This window comes from Pristis pectinata, chromosome 7 (genome assembly GCF_009764475.1).
Source record: "Pristis pectinata isolate sPriPec2 chromosome 7, sPriPec2.1.pri, whole genome shotgun sequence".
Lineage (NCBI taxonomy): Eukaryota > Metazoa > Chordata > Chondrichthyes > Rhinopristiformes > Pristidae > Pristis > Pristis pectinata.
The window spans coordinates 94,167,653-94,188,361 of NC_067411.1; the positions used below are offsets into that span (position 1 = coordinate 94,167,653).

The window sequence follows — 20,709 nt, forward strand, 5'->3', positions numbered from 1 at the left end:
TGATCTGGAACTCACTGCCTATAGGGGTCATGCAAACAGAGTCAATTGGAGCTTTTGATAGGGAATGGATAGGGACGAGGGAAACTAGCTTGTGAGTAGTGGGGTCAACAGGAAAGAGCAAGGAATGGGATAGAAATGATTTCTCTACAAAGGCAGGTATTGGCTCGATAAGCCGAATGATCACTTTCACTTATTTTAACCTTGCAGCATGCTCTGTGAACTTCAGTAATAACACACACAGATGAGTTTTCAACACTGGTCACATCTATTGGAAAAATTGCAGAAGGTGAAATAGAACATTTTATGACTACATTACAGTTTTTAAAAATGTGTAATGGTATTTTTTTAAATTATTGCTAAAATAATGCTGCAACCAAAAATTTACATGTAATAATGTGGAGATGTACGCAGTTACTAACTAGCTGACATTTTTTTCTTATTCATTTATTTGCAAAAGCTGAACCATGTGGTTTACTGTGATTTAAAATACTGAAGTGAGATAACTAATGGTGTTACTAATTAAGGTGTGAATTTATCTTCATTTGATTTAAGTTGAGTTTCCAGATTGTGCGCTAAAGTGCAAATAGCATCCTTCTTTCAATAGGTATGGGGTGGCTTGGTAATGCAAGTATGCACTTGCCCATCACTGGGAAACCAGCTAATTGGATGTCAGTACAGATTCTCTTCTCGCAGTGATTAAACAAGTGGTGATTGCTTTCACCATTTTGTGAATTTAGTCTGTTAACCAACCTGTGATAAACTTCAAGTTTCTTGAATGTGAGAGAGAATATGTGATTTCATTTAGTTTGCAATCTAATACAGTCGACCAGCTAATAAATGAGGAAAAGGGCTGTTAAAATACCTCATGCAAGGTAAGTGATTTTTGCATTATGCTTCTTCGCTGCTCACTTAACTACCTCCCCTCACCTCTGTCAATAAAATTAGCATTAATGGCTAGCATATTTTGTAATGAAATGTGCTATTGCACAGCTGCCTTGTGAAAGGATTGACAGACAATATATTTAATTGCTTGAAAGGTGCCATTATACCATCCATATAGAATAAGTGAAAAAAATGTTATTTAAGTGTGTACACAAGCCAGTGTTTTTTTACACATGTGGCACATCTGTCCATTACACTTACTATTTAACAAAGTGGTCACACATAATTGAGCAAGGTTAGGTTGTCCGCAAGGTTGACATGAGTTTGTGTATTTTTCATATTGAAGAGTGTTTCTGGGCACATTACACTGGGGCCTTAAAATCACTGAATTTTACAGCATTAAGCCTGTGGTTAATCTTAAAATGCTGCTTTTTCTGAAATTGATGACACAGGTTACTAGCACATTAATACTAATTTTATTGACAGAGGTGAGGGAAACTGCCTTTGCAGATGTCTGGAGCAATATTTTATCGCTTTTAAGTGCTTCTTTGGAAAACAAAGTTCATTATGAATTATGACTGGCCAATGCAGGCATATGTTCCAGTGAGAGTTTAGTAATAAATGCACACAAACAATAAATGCCCACAGTGAGTTATAAAGCAGCAATTTAGTCAGGTGGTTCTGGTAATGTTACATATGTGGAAGGTGAAAAGTTCATGAGAGTGTCATATATGTTAATGTACAAATGTACTGTTAGTGAGATGATCATACTACACTCTTTCTATTGATATTTTGGATAAGTAAAGCAACAGAAAATAGCATATTTATAGTTTTGTACAAATGAATGTGTAATGTAGTGTGGAGAATATAATTTAAATAATTTTATTTAATTGATGTTAAGTTGAATGTATATTTTGGACCACTAGATATTATCTTCAGGAATTTGCACCTGACTGAATTCCTTTTCAAGTAAAATATGCAGCATGGAATGCAATCTTAAAGTGATTCCATTATGTATCTACAGACTAATACATTGAGCTAATGGATGGGAGGATCCGGAATGGACTGCCCATATCTGAAATTACAATTTCAGCTAAGAGTGGTATAGACATTCATTACCCAATAGATTTTGCCCCACACTTCATATGAACCAATACCTGTGGCACTGGTAAGTGTGCTATTTCCATACTACCCCATCTGACCCTGCCTTTGGCCTTGAATGACAGTGAGGCATAAACGCACAATGTGCTGACTGAAATGTCACACTCATGGATTCTCCTTGGCTGTCTGAAAATCTGCAACCAATCACATAACCATCACTATTAATATAGAAATGTCATCATCAGTTTAAAAATGCATATAACATTCTAGGTATTTCATAAATTATGCAAATATTATGATTTTCCCCATTCAATAATATCAAACAATCAATCTGTTGCGAACAAATTCTCTATTGTGATAGTCCTCAACATCTACGGTAAGTCCTATTGCAGTAAAATGTTGTCCCAAAATAAACAACAAAGAAGTTGTTTCAAAGTTAACAAAATAAATCATAAATATTTGTAAATGTATCATTCCCACTTTCCAATCAAATAAGCAATTTTCTCCAGAAAGTACCTGCTACTCTCCACTATACATTATAAGCATCAATCCTCACATGTAACTCTTGTCTTTAGGAGACAATACTAAATATGTTCACAACCTTTTGAGCAATGGTATGGGGTGGCTTAGCAATATTTTTGCAGAAGACCCGACAATGAGGGTATTGGCCTATCCACTACATCCCAATATACACATTCCCAACCTCATGACTATGAAAATTGGTTTGACTGCACTGTAATAATAAGTCATTTGGATCCAGCATTGGCAGTAGCTCCAATGATTTTAAATAAATTGCTTATGCAATGTAACTTGTATTAAGTAGATTATTATCCAAAATCTTGCTTTTCAGTAAGATTGAGACATGAAAAAGCTGAAAACTTAACAGCAGTCTTGGTGATGGAAGAGGGAATTTCCTTTATCCAGAAGAAACCCCAGACATGTAGCAAATAAATTCTGGTTATGCCAAATAAGCAGTGCTCAACATACGTATTCCAAATAAAGTTCCATAAGCTACAGTCAAAAAATAAGTAGAATCAGAATCAGGTTTATTATCACTGACATATGTCATGAAATTTGTTGTTGTGCTGCAGCAATACAGTGCAAGACATAAAGGCACAATAATTACTATAAGTTATATAAATGTGCAATCATTACCTGGAAATGAAAGTTGATCCCTTTGTCTCCATCTTCCAACTGTATATTGGTTGTCAAGTTGCTTCATAGCACATGTAAAATAAGTAAATAATACAAATTAAACACTGATGGAGCATCTGTGAAAGGCATGGAGGGAGTAAGTGCAACCATAATATATGGAAGGGAGAGGAGACAGAGAAAAGCAATGATTTAGAGAATAGCAATGATTTAGAGAATAGCAATGATTTAGAGAATAGCAATGATTTAGAGAATGAAGCTGAGAAAAGGAGTGAGTAAAATTAAGGCAGATATTCTGCTGAGGGAGGACAATAAAACAAACTATGAAGCATACAGAAAATAAAGAGATTAGAGTAAGTGGAAGAATCAGAAGGACAAATGTCTAGAAACTGGATTTCACTCTTCATTGGAGTGCTAAATATGTGCTGAGTGTCGGACTAACACCCAATCTGTTTCCTCACAAAACAGTCATGAAATTTGTCAAAAATATGTTTGAGACAACGCTAGGGTGGTTTACACCCAGAATTGTGTGCTAAAGCAGGATGTGTGCAATTCCCAATGAGACTACACTCAATTTGGCACAGCTGGAGGCATTTAACTGTTTATCAATGACAAAGGGAATCAGCCCCTGAAGTGACGCTCCCCATGGCAGCCGAACACCAAGAACATACATTATGCCTGCCATGGAGGAGAAAGAGAATACAATAGAGAAAGAGAGAACACCAAGGCTCACTCAAGAGGAAATAGAAACCCTGGTGCAGGAAATAAGAGGCCAAGGGAGTAAAAAGACCTGCTAGGGCTGTTATAAGAGGACCTTGGCAGGACATACTTCTGCTTCAAGAATGAGAATCCATGGGTCTTGGAGCAAGGTCGCCAGAAATTTCATGATCTCACGTACACGTGCTTACACGTTATCACAACAGCTCTAACTCCACTCTAGCTCATGACTGTGTGGCTAGGCACAGCTCAAACGCCATCTGTAAATTCACCAATAACATCAGTGTTTGTTGGGCAGAAACTCAGATGGCGATGAAGAGGCATAACGGAGTGAGATAGATCAGCCGACTGAGTGGCGTCACAACAACAACCTCGCACTCAGCGTCAACAAGACCAAAGAATTGATTGTGGACTTTAGGAAGGGGAAGTTGGGAGAACACACACCAGTTTTCACTGAGGGGTTAGCGGTGGAAAGGGTGAGCAGCTTCAAGTTCCTGGGCATCAACATCTCAGAGGATCTATCCTGGGACCAAAACATTGATGCAATCACAAAGAAGGCATGCCAGCGGCTCTAATTTGTTAGGAGTTTAAGGAGATTTGATATGTCACCCAAGGCTCTTCAAATTTCTGCAGATGTACAGTGGAGAGCATTCTGACTGGTTGCATCACCACCTGGTATGGAGGCAACAATGTGCGGGATTGATAGAGGCCGCAGAGGGTTGTAGACTCAGCCAGCTTCATCAGGGCACAACCGTCCCCGCCATCGAGGACATCTTCAGAGCTGGTGCCTCAAGAAGGCGGCATCCCTCATTATGGGCCCTCACCACCCGGGACATGCCCTCTTCACATTACTAACATCCGGGAGGAGGTACATGAGCCTAAAGACCCCCACACAATGTTTCAGGAACAGCTTCTTCCCCTCCACCGTCAGATTTCTGCACAGTCCATGAACCCATGAACACTACCTCGTTATTCCTCTTTTGCACTATTTACTTATTTTTGTCACTTATAGTAATTTTTATATCTTTACATCTTGCTCTGTACTGCTGCCACAAAAACAACAAATTTCATGACATAATAAATCTGATTCTGATTCCATCCACACAACTCAGGTACTCCATGCTGTCCTGCACCATCCTGCCCCTCTATTGCTCCTCTGCCATCTACAATGGGTAAAACATAGAAACAGGTAAGAGAGGAGGTACCCTTGCAGGAGGACACTCACCCATATCTTACAGCCAGCATCCTAGACTGCTCCTTCAGTTAGACTGGCAATAGTCTAAGACAAGAGCTTCTTGTGGGTCATTGAAGACACTTGTATGGATTTAAAGTGTAAGGGAGCCACCTTCCAGAAGCCATACTCCACCCACACAGGGCATGTTAATCTTCTGCCTTAATTTCATTTTCATTGCCCTAAGCACATATCCCTGATATCTAATATCCAAAATCTCTCAACCCAGTTTTGAATAAAATCAAAGGCTGAGCCTCCACAACCCCCAGAGTGGAGAATTTCAAAAATTCTTCATGTTTCGAGTGAAGCAATTTGCCCTCATTCAGTCCTCCACCTTATTTTGTGATCAAGACCCCTAGATCTAGACTCCTCAGACAAGTGAACCATCCTCCTCATATCTACCCTGTTGAGCTCTCTCAGTCTTCTAAACTCCAAACAGAGGACAAGCCTACTCGATCACTCCTCGTATGACAGACCTGCCATCCCAGCAACCGGCCACACTCTGTCAATAGCCATGAAGATCCTTCTTTTAGCCTGAGGATTCTACAATTGTACACAATATTTTAGATGTGCCCTCACCAAAGCCCTTTATAATCCAGAGACACAAATTCAAATTTTGCCGTAACAGCTCCGGAATTTAAAAAGAGTTAATAATCTGGAATTTAAAAAAAAACTTGCAATTAATAATAGTAATCACATGATCTAAACTATCAGACTGTCTTAAAGTCCCATCTGTTTCACTAATACCTTTCTGGGGAGGAAATCTGCTGTCCTGATGTGTCTTCTATTGACTTCAGAGCTGCAGTCACAGGTCATGGAGTTGTACAGCACAAAAATGGACCCTTCAGCCTGCCAGGTCCATGCACCTTTTTGCCCACCTACACTAATCCCATTTGCCTGCATTAGGACCGTTTACTTCCATGCATTGCCTATCTAAGTGTATGCCTGAATGCCTCTTAAACATAGTAATTGCATCTGATTTCACCACCTCCTCTGCCACTCTCTGTGTAAAATAATAAACCCAAAGATCCCCTTTAAATCACCTCCCTCTCACTTTAAAACAATACCCTCTTGTGATTGACAATACGATTGGCTTTTGCACACCCTGGCAAATGGTATAGCAAGCCATTTAACCACTACATTATAGCAGATGGATCACCTAGCAATGACCTCTGTGGCTCCTGGGAGAGCATTGTGAAAAGGACTACAGCATTTTGAGAAGGTTGTCCACCACCATTTTCTCAAGGGAGATTAGGAATGGGCAAAAAACACTAGCCTTGTCAGCAAAGTTCACATCTCATATATAAAAAAAAAACGCAAAGCAGTATAGACCTTTGAAACTGACATAAAGCAGTTGAGAAAGAGAAAGGCACCAGGATGTGTAATTTTCCTGTTTTAATTTATTCTGAGTACAGTAGCACTGTTTAAATGCATCCTCATTAGAGCATAATTCATTGTGCAAAGATAATCAACTCTGGTGTGGCAGCTGCTGGCATTACTGTAGACCTTTCTGTGCCTGGAAAAGCAACTAGAGAGTTGGTGGTTGTGTCGCCACTGAGACACCCATAGAATGAATATCTAAGCAGCTACTTGCAGAACAGAACACTCCTAGTTTGTCTAAGTACACTCTGTGTATGCAAGAAGTTCGAGCAGACTGCAATCATTTCTGGAGCTGCCCAGTCAAATCTCCTAATGTCAGTAGAGTGTCCTTTTTAATAAATACAAATGTAGGTAGCACAATGTACTCCTAGTTGTATTGTGAGTGTTCAACAAAGGTCATAAATTGTATGCTATAACTAATCTAAGAGAGGAAATGTGATGCCCATCTAATGACATCATTAGGTGTGCAACTAACACTGGTGAACTGTCAGATTTGCTGTGAATTGCATATAGTATAAAACAGACACTAGTGAATCCATTTTCTAGGTCAAAGAGACAAAAGAATGCCAGGCAAAAAACACATATCTAGCAAGATAATTATTGAACATCCATTGGAAAATTTACAGATCTATTAGTGAACAGGAAATATGGATGCAGAGAAAACTTACTATGACTTCACCTGCAGCTTGTTCTGGCTTATAATAAATTCCAAACCTGTTGCTGTTAATTTCTGAAGTCTATTCTACTTCCACAATTGCTCCATTTCATTTTTGTCCTGAATTATATATATTTTTTAAATTTATGTTTATAACCTTAAAATAACATCTTGTAAGACCTGAGTTTTACAAGTGTTGAATATTCCAGGTCTTTGGGCCTTAAATTATTAAATCAGATTATCTATTCTTAATGAGTTTGTTAACAAGTAATTTTAAGCAGTGGTGAACAAAGCAAGATGTTGCCAGTTTAAGTACTATAAAATGTGTGAGTGAAAGAAAATGTAGACATGGAAATGTAAAGTCATTTAGTCAATTGTAAAATATACCCTTTTCTGTCTTAGACTAATGATTATTTTCAGAAACTTTCTATAGTAGCCAAAAATGTTAGAATTAATTCCATTTTCCAACCATTTTGCAACAGAAGGGAAATACAAGTTGAGATTCAAACTGCATTTGTGAGGGCCACAGTTATTCAAAGCTGTCTTATCAATTCTATTTGCTAACACAGCAGCTGGTTGAAGAATAAACAAGCAAAGCTCTTCATTGCCTAGGTTATTTTTCTGTAAGACTTCAACACAGGAAATAGAAAACAGCTAATGGTTCGGGGGGCATGTGGAATTGGTTTGAGTAAAGCCGAACTCTGATCCCATTGACCGCCTCCTCTTTCCTGTCCTATTTTGTCTATGGCTTGTGCAGAAAATGTCAACAAATTTCTTCAGTCCTTTGCTGAATTTTTGAATAACTTCACACAAACCTAATTTAAACCAGATGCACAAAAGGAAAATGTAGTCTTGTCTTGTACTTCTCATATATTTGTAAAAAGAAACAGCTTCAAGTTCCTAGAGTGTGGTTTCCTATTTATCTTTGAATAATGTCAGTTTGAGGCTTTTCTCAAAGATACACAAGCAAAGTTTATGAAAGGTGAAAATAAGCAGCAGAGCTTACAAATGTTTGACTTTGTATACCTATTTCCACAGATCAAGTGTGTTAGAACATAGAAAAACTACAGCACAATTCAGGCCCTTCGTCCCACAAAGCTGTGCCGAACATGTCCCTACCCTAGAAATTACTAGGCTTACCCATAACCCTCTATTTTATTCAGCTCCATGTACCTATCTAACAGTCTCTTGAAAGACCCTATCGTATCCGCCTCCACCACCGTTTCCGGCAGCCCATTCCATGCACTCACCACTCCCTGAGTAAAAAAACTTACCCCTGACATCTCCTCTGTATCTACTCCCCAGCACCTTAAACCTATGTCCTCTTGTGGCCACTATTTCAGCCCTGGGGAAAAGCTTCTGACTGTCTACCCGATCGATACCTCTCATCATCTTATACACCTCTATCAGGTCCCCCCTCATCCTTCGTCTCTCCAAGGAGAAAAGGCCAAGTTCCCTCAGCCTGCTTTCATAAGGCATACTCCGCATTCCAGGCAGCATCCTTGTAAATCTCCTCTGCACCCTCCCTATGGCTTCCACATCTTTCCTGTAGTGAGGCGACCAGAACTGAGCACAGTACTCTAAGTGGGGTCTGATCAGGGACCTATATAGCTGCAACAATACCTCTCGACTCCTAAATTCAATTCCCCGATTGATGAAGGACAATACACCATATGACCACATAACCACAGTCAACCTGCGCAGCTGTTTTGAGCGTCCTATGGACTCGGACCCCAAGATCCCTCTGATCTTCCACACTGCCAAGAGTCCTACCATTAAGACTATATTCCACCAACATATTTGACCTACCAAAATGAACCACTTCACACTTATCTGGGTTGAACTGCATCTGCCACTTCTCAGCCCAACTTTGCATCCTATCTATGTCCCTCTGTAACCTCTGACAGCCCTCCAAACTATCCACAACACCCCCAACCTTCGTGTCATCTGCAAACTTACTAACCCACCCCTCCACTTCCTCATCCAGGTCGTCTATAAAAATCATAAAGAGTAGGGGTCCCAGTACAGATCCCTGAGGTACACCACTGGTCACCGACCTCCACAGAATACGACCCTTCAACAACCATTCTTTGCCTTCTGTGGGCCAGCCAGTTCTGGATCCACACTGCAATGTCCCCTTGGATCCCATGTTTCCTCACCTTCTCCATAAGCCTTGCATGGGGTACCTTATCAAATGATTTGCTGAAATCCATATACACTACATCTACTGCTCTCCCTTCATCGATGTGCTTAGTCACATCCTCAAAAAATTCAATCAAGCTCGTAAGGCAGGACCTGCCCTTGACAAAGCCTTGCTGACTATTCCTAATCATATTATGCCTCTCCAAATGTTCATAAATCCTGCCTCTCAGGATCTTCTCCATCAGCTTACCAACCACTGAGGTAAAACTCACCAGTCTATAATTCCCTGGGCTATCTCTACTCCCCTTCTTGAATAAGGGAACAACATCTGCAACCCTCCAAACTTCCGGAACCTCTCCCGTCTCCATGGACGACGCAAAGATCATCGTCAGAGGCTCCACGATCTCCTCCCTCGCCTTTCACAGCAACCTGGGGTACATCTCATCCGGTCCCAGCGACTTATCTAACTTGATGCCTTCTAAAAGTTTCAGCATCACCTCTTTTCTAATATCCACATGCTCAAGCTTTACAGGTCGCTGCAAGTCCCCACTACAATCCCCTAGATCTTTTTCCATAGTGAATACTGACGTAAAGTATTCATTAAGTACCTCCGCTATTTCTTCCGGATCCATACACACTTTCCCACCGCTGCACTTGATAGGCCCTATCCTTTCGCATCTCATCTTCTTACTCTTCACATACTTGTAGAACACCTTGGGGTTTTCCTTAATCCTGCCAGCCAAGGCCTTCCCATGTCCCCTTCTGGCTCTCCTAATCTCTTTCTTAAATTCCTTCCTTTTAGCCTTGTACTCTTCTAGATCTCCAACATTACCTAGCTTTCTGTACCTTTTGTAAGCTTTTCTCTTCCTTTTGACTAAATTTATTATAGCCTTCGTACACCATGGTTCATGTATACTCTCGTGACTCCCCTGTCTCATCGGAACATGTCTATGCAGAACTCCACACAAATACCCCCTGAATATTTGCCACATATTTTCCGTACTTTTCCCAGAGAACATCTGTTCCCAATTTAATCTTCCAATCTCCTGCCTGAGAGCCTCATAATTCCCTTTACTCCAAGTAAACGCCTTTTTAGTCTGTCTGTTCCTATCTCTCTCCAGTGCTAACGTAAAGGAGATAGAATTATGATCACTATCAGCAAAATGTTCACCCACTGAGAGATCTGACACCTGACCAGGTTCATTTCCCAATATCAAATCAAGCACAGCCTCTCCTCTTGTAGGTCTATCTACATACTGTGTCAAGAACCTTTCCTGAACACACCTAACAAACTCCACCCCATCTAAACCCCTCACTGTCTGGAGATGCCAGTCGATGTTTGGGAAATTAAAATCCCCCATCACAACAACTCTGTTGTTCTCACACCTTTCTAGGATCTGCTTCCCTATCTGCTCCTCAATAACCCTGTCACTATTGGGCAGCCTATAAAAAACACCCAGTAAAGTTATCGACCCCTTCCTGTTCCTAACCTCCACCCACAGAGACTCTGTAGACAATTCCTCCACAACGTCCACCTTTTCTGCAGCCGTGACAGTATCTCTGATCAACAGTGCCACTCCCCCACCTCCTTTGCCTCCCTCCCTGTCCTTCCTGAAACATCTAAAACCCGGCACTTGAATCAACCATTACAGCCCCGGAGCCATCCAAGTCTCCGTAATGGCCACCACGCCATAGCTCCAAGTATCGATCCAAGCTCTAAGCTCATCCGCCTTGTTCACAATACTCCTTGTGTTAAAATAGACACATCTCAAGCCTGTCTGAACACTTCCCTTCTCTATCACCTGCCTATGGTACTTACTCCTAGCTTCCTCTATCTGAGAACCAAACACTTCTTTCCCAGTCCCTCCAGTACAGATCCCACCCCCCAACAATTCTAGTTTAAACTCTCCCCAGTAGCCTTAGTTTATCCTGTAAGATATGAATGGTGGCAGATAAGGCCAAGGCAGTAGCTGTAGCCTTCTACATTTACAGAAAATACTTGAATTACTGGAAGGACTTAATACTTTGTTTTTAGCCAACATTACAACAACATTTATGCATATGACAAATGATTTTCCTTCCTTACAGAGAACAAAGGCCTTATTACATGTTGAAGCACTAACAGGAGATGCATTATTTATCTGCATTTTCAGTTGAAGTGACATTACTTTTGTAATTTCAATAATTGTCAATATGTATAGCTGCAGCAGGGTAAATTGTTTAATCAATAATTAATGATGTTAAGTGTACAAGTCACATCATAGGGTGAAATTCCTCTATTAATGAAAACAGGAGAATGACAGTTTTCTATGGAATTAATCACTCAGTAACAAAATCAAATTCTTTGAAATCCAACATTTCAAAGCAATGTTTTCCTTGATTTCATTAGTATGTCATTAATTATGCAGTTCCCCTTTCATCCCTAGAAGAGAAATTTCACTATGCATTTGCCTAGAAACTCACTCCCTGTTGGTAGTGCTAAATGTGCTATAAGGTAATATCAGCATGTTGTATTCTGCCTCTAAAATTCATTCCATTGACTTCAGTGGAATAAATTTCAGAATCAAAGTACAATGGCTTGACTTGACTTCTGTTCTCCTAACCAAGGACGAACTTCCAGGCAACTATTTCTTAACCAATGCATCACATTTTTTTTGTGTAGTTTTTCTTTCAGTCTGATGATTTAGACTTACTCATAGATGCTTTACTAAAATACAAATAAAATATTTAAAATACAAAATATTTTAAAATACAAACTTAATTTATTGTAATGAAAGATTCAAACTTGTAAAAAATTCTGTAAAACCAAGAATAAATAGGAGTTTGGTGAATTCACTGGAATACTAAAAGCGGTAAGAAAAATGTAGAGGTAGAATTTGCAAAAATTTACAAATGATTTAGAGTGGTTGTGCATCTATGGAGAGAGTGTTAGAGAAAAGAGGGAGGCATGAATAGCAAGTTCATTTTTATATTGTAGAATGGTCAAAAACCATATTCCTTTCACTATATAACTTGGACATGATATTAGCAGAAACCGGTTTAGAAAGAAAGTGGGAGTAACAGTTCAGTCATGTTCTGAGCTGTGATTGCCATTCACTTAAAATAAATATTTTAACATTGGATTACAATAGAATTGATTGGAAAATTTACAGCTGAAACTGTAAACAAGGGGTTAGTTTTAACCATGTGTGTGGATGGGATTGGAAGAGGTTGGGGGTTAAATGTGCTAAAAGTGGAAGTCCAGAGAAATCTAATACCAACCCATTTGACTTTTGCACTTGACCCGAACAAGTCAGGCAGCAGGCAATAATATCCTCCGAAGAGGAAGATCAGCAATTTCAATTTAGTATTAACTCATTAGGTGTGATGTATTATAAGAGTTTGGAACTTTAACTCAGTACACATGGATTTCTCAAGCTTACTGGAATTCACAAGTGGAACCATAGTGAGAGCACAGCAACATTGGATCAGGGCTGATGATATGGTGGCAAGTCTGGCAAATACCAAAATCTCATATCTGCTTTCAGAAGAGGCTTTGTGAAGGTCCCTGTGGTACTGGGTGACAGTGTGAGGAAGATGCAGAGACTTCAAGAGGCTAGAAAAAGACTAAAGGGAATGGCCAAGATCATGCAGATGGAATATAAATGGAAAAATGTGAATTCATATACTTTTATAGACACAAATAGAAGTTAGAGTATTTTCAAATGGTGAGAGATTTAAAAGTAGTGGTGCTCAGAGGGGACTGAATGTCTCTGGAGAAATCACTAAAAAATTAATTTTCAGGTAGAACAAGCAAATAGAAAGGCCCAAGGAATTGAATACAGGAAGTCCCCAGGTTATGAACGCCCGATTTACGAACGCCTGTACTTACGAACCGACCTCCATAAAGCCTATTACTTTAAAAAATTCGAGTTACACACAATGGTTCATACTAACGAACCGCCCGTTCGTTAGTACGGGACGAACCGTAAATATTTACATGTATGGTTTAATGCAATGGTTGTCCATATTTGCATCTGAATGTGAAGAATTTTAATGTTCATTCATAAAACATTGTAGAAGAATCGATTCGCTTGCACAACGATTTGAGTTAGATGCTTTCTGAACATCTGACCATGTCTTAGAACAGAGGTGGTGAACACTGGATCCAGACATTATGTAATCGTTTTATTTTTGAGGAATGTTGTCAAACCACCGGCGTACTGTTTGATATTTTGTCAGCATTGGACTCACCGAATGAAAGATTTCTGCCCGAGTACAGAAGGAAGCACCGGGCTGGGCGGTGAGGAGGAGGGAGGGCGTGGGCTTCAGTGTGCTCTTTCCACAGTGTGCTCTACTTAGATATCATGGAAGTTGCTGCTCAGCTTTCCCCAGCCCAGAGATTTCTTTATGGTGCAAGCTCACTGGCCAGCAATCAATGTTGTGTTGTTACCACAAAGATATCTCCTAGCACATTAACATGTGAAGCAGATGCTCCCAGTCCCCAGTAATGGCCCACATTCAATGCTGAATGATCGCACTGCTTGACACGGCCTGTCCGGCACCAGCCCTCACAAGTAGCCTCCCTATGCTGAGCTATAAAGCAATTCATCCTGGGGAGAACACCGAGGAGGACAAGGGTTCATGCCAGGTACTTCCAAGTAAAGAAATACTAATAACTACTCCGCGTTTGGTTAACATCACCCGCGACCCACTGAACCTTAACTCGCTGCATCCTGCACTGAATAAAAAAAGAAACGTAACGAAAACCGTCGAAATGGGTCCGTTTAACTTGAATAAATAACAATTATAAGTACTGTACTGACTTACATACAAATTCAACTTATGAACAGACTCACAAACGGAACTCGTTCGTAATCCGGGGACTTCCTGTACCAGAATAATGTCAACAGAAGAGACTGCAGATGCTGGAATCTGGAGCAAAAAACAAACTGCTGGAGGAAGTTAGTGGGTCAGGCAGCATCTGTGGAGAGAAATGGACAGTCGTTATTTTGGGTCGAGATCTTTCATGTGGTCCGGCAGTTTGTCTTTTTGCATAAAAATAATGTCACCTTACTGCAATTATGTAGAGCGCTGGTGAGACCACACCTGGAAGATTGTGTATAGGTCTGGTCTCCCTATCCGAGAAAGGATATTAGTTGAGGTAGAGGGAGTTCAGCAAAGATTCATTAAATTGATTCTATGAGGAGATTCATAGGTCTGAGGAGAGATTACTCAGACTGGGCCTATGCTCTCTCGAGTTTAGGTGAATGAGATCTAAAACAAACCAAAGTTTTACGGGGCTTGACAGGGTGGATGTCGGGATAATATTTACCTTGGCTGGGATACTGTATTTAGAACCAAAGGTCATGATGCCTCAAGAAGGCAGCATCCATCATTAAGGACCCTCATCACCCGGGACATGTCCTCTTCACGTTACCACCATCAGGGAGGAGGTACAGGAGCCTGAAGACCCAAACTTAACATTTCAGGAACAGCTTCTTCCCCTCTGCCATCAGTCTTCTGAACGGTCCATGAACCCATGAACACTACCTCATTTATTCCTCTTTTGCACTAGTTATTTATTTTTGTAACTTGCAAAACAACAAATTTCATGAAATATGTCCATGATAATAAACCTGATTCTGATTCTGGTCTCAAAAAAGGGGTTGGCTGCTCAGAAACGAGATGAGGAGAAATGTCTTCACCCTGAGGGTGGTGAATCTTCAGAATTCTTTTTGCAGTAGGGTTGTAGAGCCTCAGTCACCAAGAAGATTCAAGATGGAGATTGATGGATATGGGATCCAGTGTTTAATACAGGAAAGTGCCACTGGGGTAAAAGATCAGCCATGATCTTATTAAATGACTGAGCAGGCCCCAGGGGCCAAATGACCTTTCCTGCTTCTCTTTGTTACATTCTTATGTAAGCACAATTTCTTTGGAAACGTTGATAAAATCTGCCTAATTCTCAGCAAGCCCTGGGTCTCCATCTTCTGCTCTGTATTCCTTGTGTGCTAACTACTTTAGGGCAAAAAACTGGGACTAAACAAATTTCTGCGATATTAAGTTCAAATTAGACCAGAAAATTAGGAGCAGGGGGCACAAATTCATGAAAATTGAATTTAAAACAGATATTGCTAGAAATTCTTTCCTAAAGAAATATCACATGGTATGGTGAAAAGCATTAAGCACAATTCATAAAGATATAATGGAATATTTAGGATATTAGAGGCACAGGCTTTGATGAACTGAATGTCCTTTCCGATCCTTGACTTTTCTTATGCTCTAGATTGCACCATTTAACACCACATTAATTACATTTTCAAACAGCAGTCTGTTTTTCATGAAAAAAGGAGATTGGTAAGGGCACAGGGTTAAGAACCTTGAAATTTTAATAGCTTTTTACTGTGCTTAACCCACCAAAAACAATGGTTTGAAGACTGTACCAAGCTTTTCACTTCGGCAGTAGGGAGAGTAATAATTCAAATGGCCAATAATCTGTGTTTGCACTTTTCTACGTTTTTACTTTTTATGGACTACAGAATGATGCAATTTTTTTTTACAGGAATCTAAAAACAATATTTTGGTGCAGAAGGAGTTTAACAGCCCTGACAATTTTTTTAGAAGGTGCTCTCAGCATATGAATAAGAAAAGGGAGGATTAATAATATCACACCACTTTGACCAGTTAAGGCATATCAACAATTCTTTTACTTTTCAGCCAGTGAATCTGGTTTGTGATGATGAGCTTCAATGTGCTTCAAATGTTGCAAAGAGTTACTGGGGATTTTCCACATTTTGTCACGGTCACTAAAGTCACCCAGAGGTTGGGACAAATTTTTACCTAACCATTGTGATGTAACCATTTCCAATCCCTTCCTAACAACCGTATGGAATAAGTTGAATCACAGTGATCCCAGAACACAGAAATTAACCAAAAATGTTGTATCCTTGCAATCCAATGGTTTATAAAATGGACAAGATATGAGATCTGAGGGGGAGGGAAAGAGAGAGGGGCATGTACTTTTCCTAGTTTAACCAGGTTTTGACTATCCGAAGAGTTATAATAATCACAATACTATAATAAAGCAAGCATCAAATAGTTAAAAACAATTGAATCAGGAGCAGCTAACTTCAAGAGTTTACAGTTGACTTGAAGAATTGTTGAGCTTGGCCAACCAATTCAATTTCACACTGAACAAAAATTTCCCAACAAAATTAATTAGCAGCATCAGTGCACAAAGCTAGTATCAGAGGTAGCAAAAAAAATCACACCCATATAGTGAAAAAATTGCTCTTCTTATGTTACAATTTGAGTATTGTAAATTTAAGTGGTACGTTGTGAACAAAAAATATTGCTGATTTTAGTCTCTGTGAAATTGATGGGAAGCTGCAAGTATCTCTTGGAGGATTGCTGCTACACTATAACCTGGTATCAGGGACTCTTGCCTGCAGCACAGAGTAGGATTCTGAAATGAAGCAGAGACATTAGGATAATCCAGGCAGCATCAGAAGTAGGACAACCATCTAGGGAGGGAAATGTTCTCTGTGCACGGGGTGTACACCTGATGACATTGTAAAGTTGTGCTTACAGTTAGAAGGTGGTTAGTGTCAAGAAGGGTTGGATATCACTGTCAAAAAGGAGAAGGAGGAGAACACTTTTGTGAACTGGAGTGAAAGAAGCATACATCTAAATTGGATATTGTAAAGATATGTATTATTGTGCACTGGAGAGGATAAACGTTAAAGGTGGTTGTAACTATCAGTAGTGGTGAAAAAGTGGCAGTGGGGGATAAAGCACCATTTGAACACGCCACCCAATTTTATTTTCCAAAGATTTGCAACACCAGTGAACTAGGTTTACTGTCTTACAATGAATGCTAACATAATTTGTGATAGTAGGAAGAGGGACATGATCTCTGAATGAGAGAAAATGTTTCTCACAAAGGGTTGGAGCAAATCTTCAGGTACCTACTGATGAAATTAAGATATGAACTTTTTGAATAAGGCAACATGCCATTTACCATAATAGATCAAAACACATTGGCCTTGATTTTGCTGGTAGATGCCATCAGTTTAGCAACTTAAATGTCAACAAATCCAGGATTGCACGTGCATAGTCCTACACCTATCATTAGTTGGATGCTGTATGGTTCAATTTGTTCCACTGCTGATGTCCAGCTGTAGAGTTCAGTTTTGCTGAGACTTTTACCAGCATTTACCTCACCCAAGGTTAGACCTGATGCAGTGTGTGTGAGCCCCCGACTTCAATAGAGAACTTAGGTCTGAAAGGTAAGAAAGTGATATGCTTTCTTTATACAAAAGAAATTCACTTTTGTTTTATTATAAAGTTGAGTTTTTAGTTGACTTTAAAATTTTATAAAAAGCTGGGGCTTTGCTCGCTGTTGAAGCTGTCAGGCATTTTCACCAGTGGGGCTTCATTGTTGCTGGACTCCAGTGTTGTTCAGATCAGCAAGATAGGCCTCCACATTCAAATCAGGGAGGTTTGGGCATAAAGTGGCTACAGGCAGTGATAGTGGGCAGTAGGCTATTGCCAGCTATATCGGAAATGAATGATTATGGATATGACTAGGCATCATTCTAATGTAACTATTTTCAGTGTAAAATTCAGCAGATTCCTAAGAAGCACATGAACCAATAAATGAAGTTAGGTTGGTAGGGAGTGATATAGTGCATGGGAAGAGTTTCATAATTCTATATTTGCTCCCTTGGATATCTCACTTAAGGTGATGCTGGGTACAAAAGCTTAAGAATATGACATTCTTCATCTTGGTAAGCTCATAGAATATTGTGAAGCCAATTATAAGATATCTTTATTAGTCACATGTACATCAAAACACACAGTGAAATGCATCTTTTGTGTAGAATGTTCTGGGGGTAGCCCGCAAGTGTCGCCACGCTTCCGGCGCCAACATAGCATGCCCACAACTTCCTAACCCATACGTCTTTGGAATGTGGGAGGAAACCGGAGCACCCGGAGGAAACCCACACAGACACGGGGAGAATTATAATGGAGTGTAACATAGATTGTGGACTGAACCAGTTATATTTTATTAGTGATTATAATATAAATTATTTTCCTCTTACAGCAGACTATAGTGAGATCATTGATGTTATGTTATAGATATGTTTCCTATCAAAAATGTTGTTTCCAGCATTTATTTCTTTACATAACAAAAATTACAATAACGACAATGTTTATACTGTAAAATTTGTACCATCTAAATATAACAAATTACATGATTTTTTTTGTTGTTTTCTCTCAGGAAGCTGAAAGGAAAACCTTGATGGATAAGTTGTTCGCCATCCAAGAAGTGTGTATAGCTGTGCAAAATGGCCTGGATGAGGCTGCCTGCCTTTATGAAAGGGTAAAAAAGTGAGTGGTGCCACATTGTATTTGTCTGTTTTTGTGATGGACCTTACATTCCTTTTGAGCTAGGTGTGAAATGCTACTTCTTTGGCAGGGAGCACCAGTCCAAGATGATGTATGATCTGAACCTGCCATTAGTTACCTTTCCACACACAAGCCTTTACAATAAGGATCTGCCGTACTAGCTCTTGTGTAATTAATCTTTTGGAAAAATGACTTGTAGCTTTTGAAATAGAAAGTGGAATTTATCTTTTTTGAGTTAGATGATGTTTTTAATTGATATGTGGAAAAAGACAAAGAAACATACAAGGCTAGTAATTAGATTGTTGCTAAGCTGATTATGATACATAAATGCTACTGGAGCTATTCTAACAGAAGATTTAATATTTTAGATGATTAACTTTTGGAAAAATAGTATGTGTGCTTCATCCTTCTATTTAGTAACACCAATTCCTCAGAATGTTCTGAATTTTTTATGCATAAAATAAATTCATTGATTATTTATTTCTAATATTTCCTGATACATCTAATTTAAATGAACAGAATGTTATATGAAAAAATAAATACAACTGTTATAAATAATGGAAGTAGTTAAACACATTTATATATAAATTAGATACTGATGGCAATGTATACATCATGCCAAATTTTACTGAAAATACACCACTTGAACTTTAATGTGTACATTGCCCAGCAACTGTGGCAGGGGAGAAACATCACATTAACAATGAATCTCCACAAGCTACTGGGCATGTTGTGCTCGCCTGTTGCAAGTTTAATAAAACAGTATCCCACCCTTAACCTTCCCATGATTTTCACAAAGTTAGAGTATTTGCACATTAATTATTCCTTTAAACACACCACACCAAGTAATTTAACTGTATAAATATTAATTTAATGACATAATTATTAATGTCTGCCTATCAATCTTCCTTGCCCAGAGAATAAACAGTTATAAGAATGAATTCTTATTCATTCAGATTATGAATTGTTCTGGACAGCTATAGATTTTTTTAAGATATTATAGGAATCAAGGGATATGAAGTTATTGCGGAAAAGTCATGTTGAGGTAGAAGATCAGCCATGATCTTACTGAATGATGAACCAGACATGAGGGACCGAATAGCCTCCCCTTACTACTATTTCTCATGCTCTAAAAACGATACAATTTAATCATTGTATTTTGTTTTCCTGTACTGTTTGTTTTTACTCTGACTTAATCTAGTTTTTTTTCTGTCTCTCTCTCTCTTTCTTTACCTGAATTAACATTGAATTCTCCTTTTCAAATTCACACACTGTTTTTCAATTCTTCCTATTTATTTTAAAGCCTTAATCTCTTAGGTTTAAGGTGATATTTTACTTAACCTGTTGTTCACCAACACCTAAATGCACTGTTGCACTCAATGCATTGTTATCAAGTTGAACTTCCAGAAATTTTGTGTGCATTATTTTAACCATAATTGTAAGTGAACAAATGAGCCATGCAAAAGGTGTTCTGTTCCATTAAAATCTGGACCATATTTTTTTAGATGGTCAGCATGCAAACAGTAAGAAAATATTTAGCAATAATAAATAGTATCTACTTTACCTTAAAATTGCAATACAGATCTCTAAAAATAAACAAGAACATCAGACAATAGGAGCAGGAGTAGACTTCTTGCCGCCTCAACCCTGCCCGACCATTCAATATGACCATGGCTGATCTGCCCCAGTTCTCTCCTGTTCCAGTTCCTCATGGCGCTCAATTCAAAAAAAATTACCTATTTTTTAAATACTCCCAATGATCTAGCTTCCACAACCCTGTGGGGTAGAGAATTTCAAAGATATTCTACCCTCTACAAGAAGAAATTCCCACGCACCTCAGTTTTAAATGACCATCCCCTAATCTTGTAACTATATCCCCTCGTTCAAGATTCTTCTCAACATCTACCCACTCCTTTCCCCCGAAGACTGGTTTCCACAAGATCACTTCTCATTCTTATAAACCCCAAAGAATATAGATCTACTTTTTAAGTCATTGTGATACCCTCTCACTCCTGGAATTAGCCTAGTGAATTTTTTAGTACTGTCTCCAATGCCA

The 20,709-nt window shown here is 39.1% G+C and overlaps 1 protein-coding gene across 4 annotated transcripts in view; it reads left to right on the forward strand.

Moving 5' to 3' along the window:
• LOC127572741 (multiple C2 and transmembrane domain-containing protein 1-like) overlaps positions 1 to 20,709 on the forward strand; it is a 409,900-nt gene that overhangs the window by 358,496 nt on the left and 30,695 nt on the right. For all 4 annotated transcript variants that reach the window (XM_052020315.1, XM_052020317.1, XM_052020316.1 and 1 more), the window contains one exon: positions 18,526 to 18,635. In XM_052020315.1, coding sequence (XP_051876275.1) covers positions 18,526 to 18,635 — 110 coding nt within the window. The remainder of the gene's footprint in view (positions 1 to 18,525; positions 18,636 to 20,709) is intronic.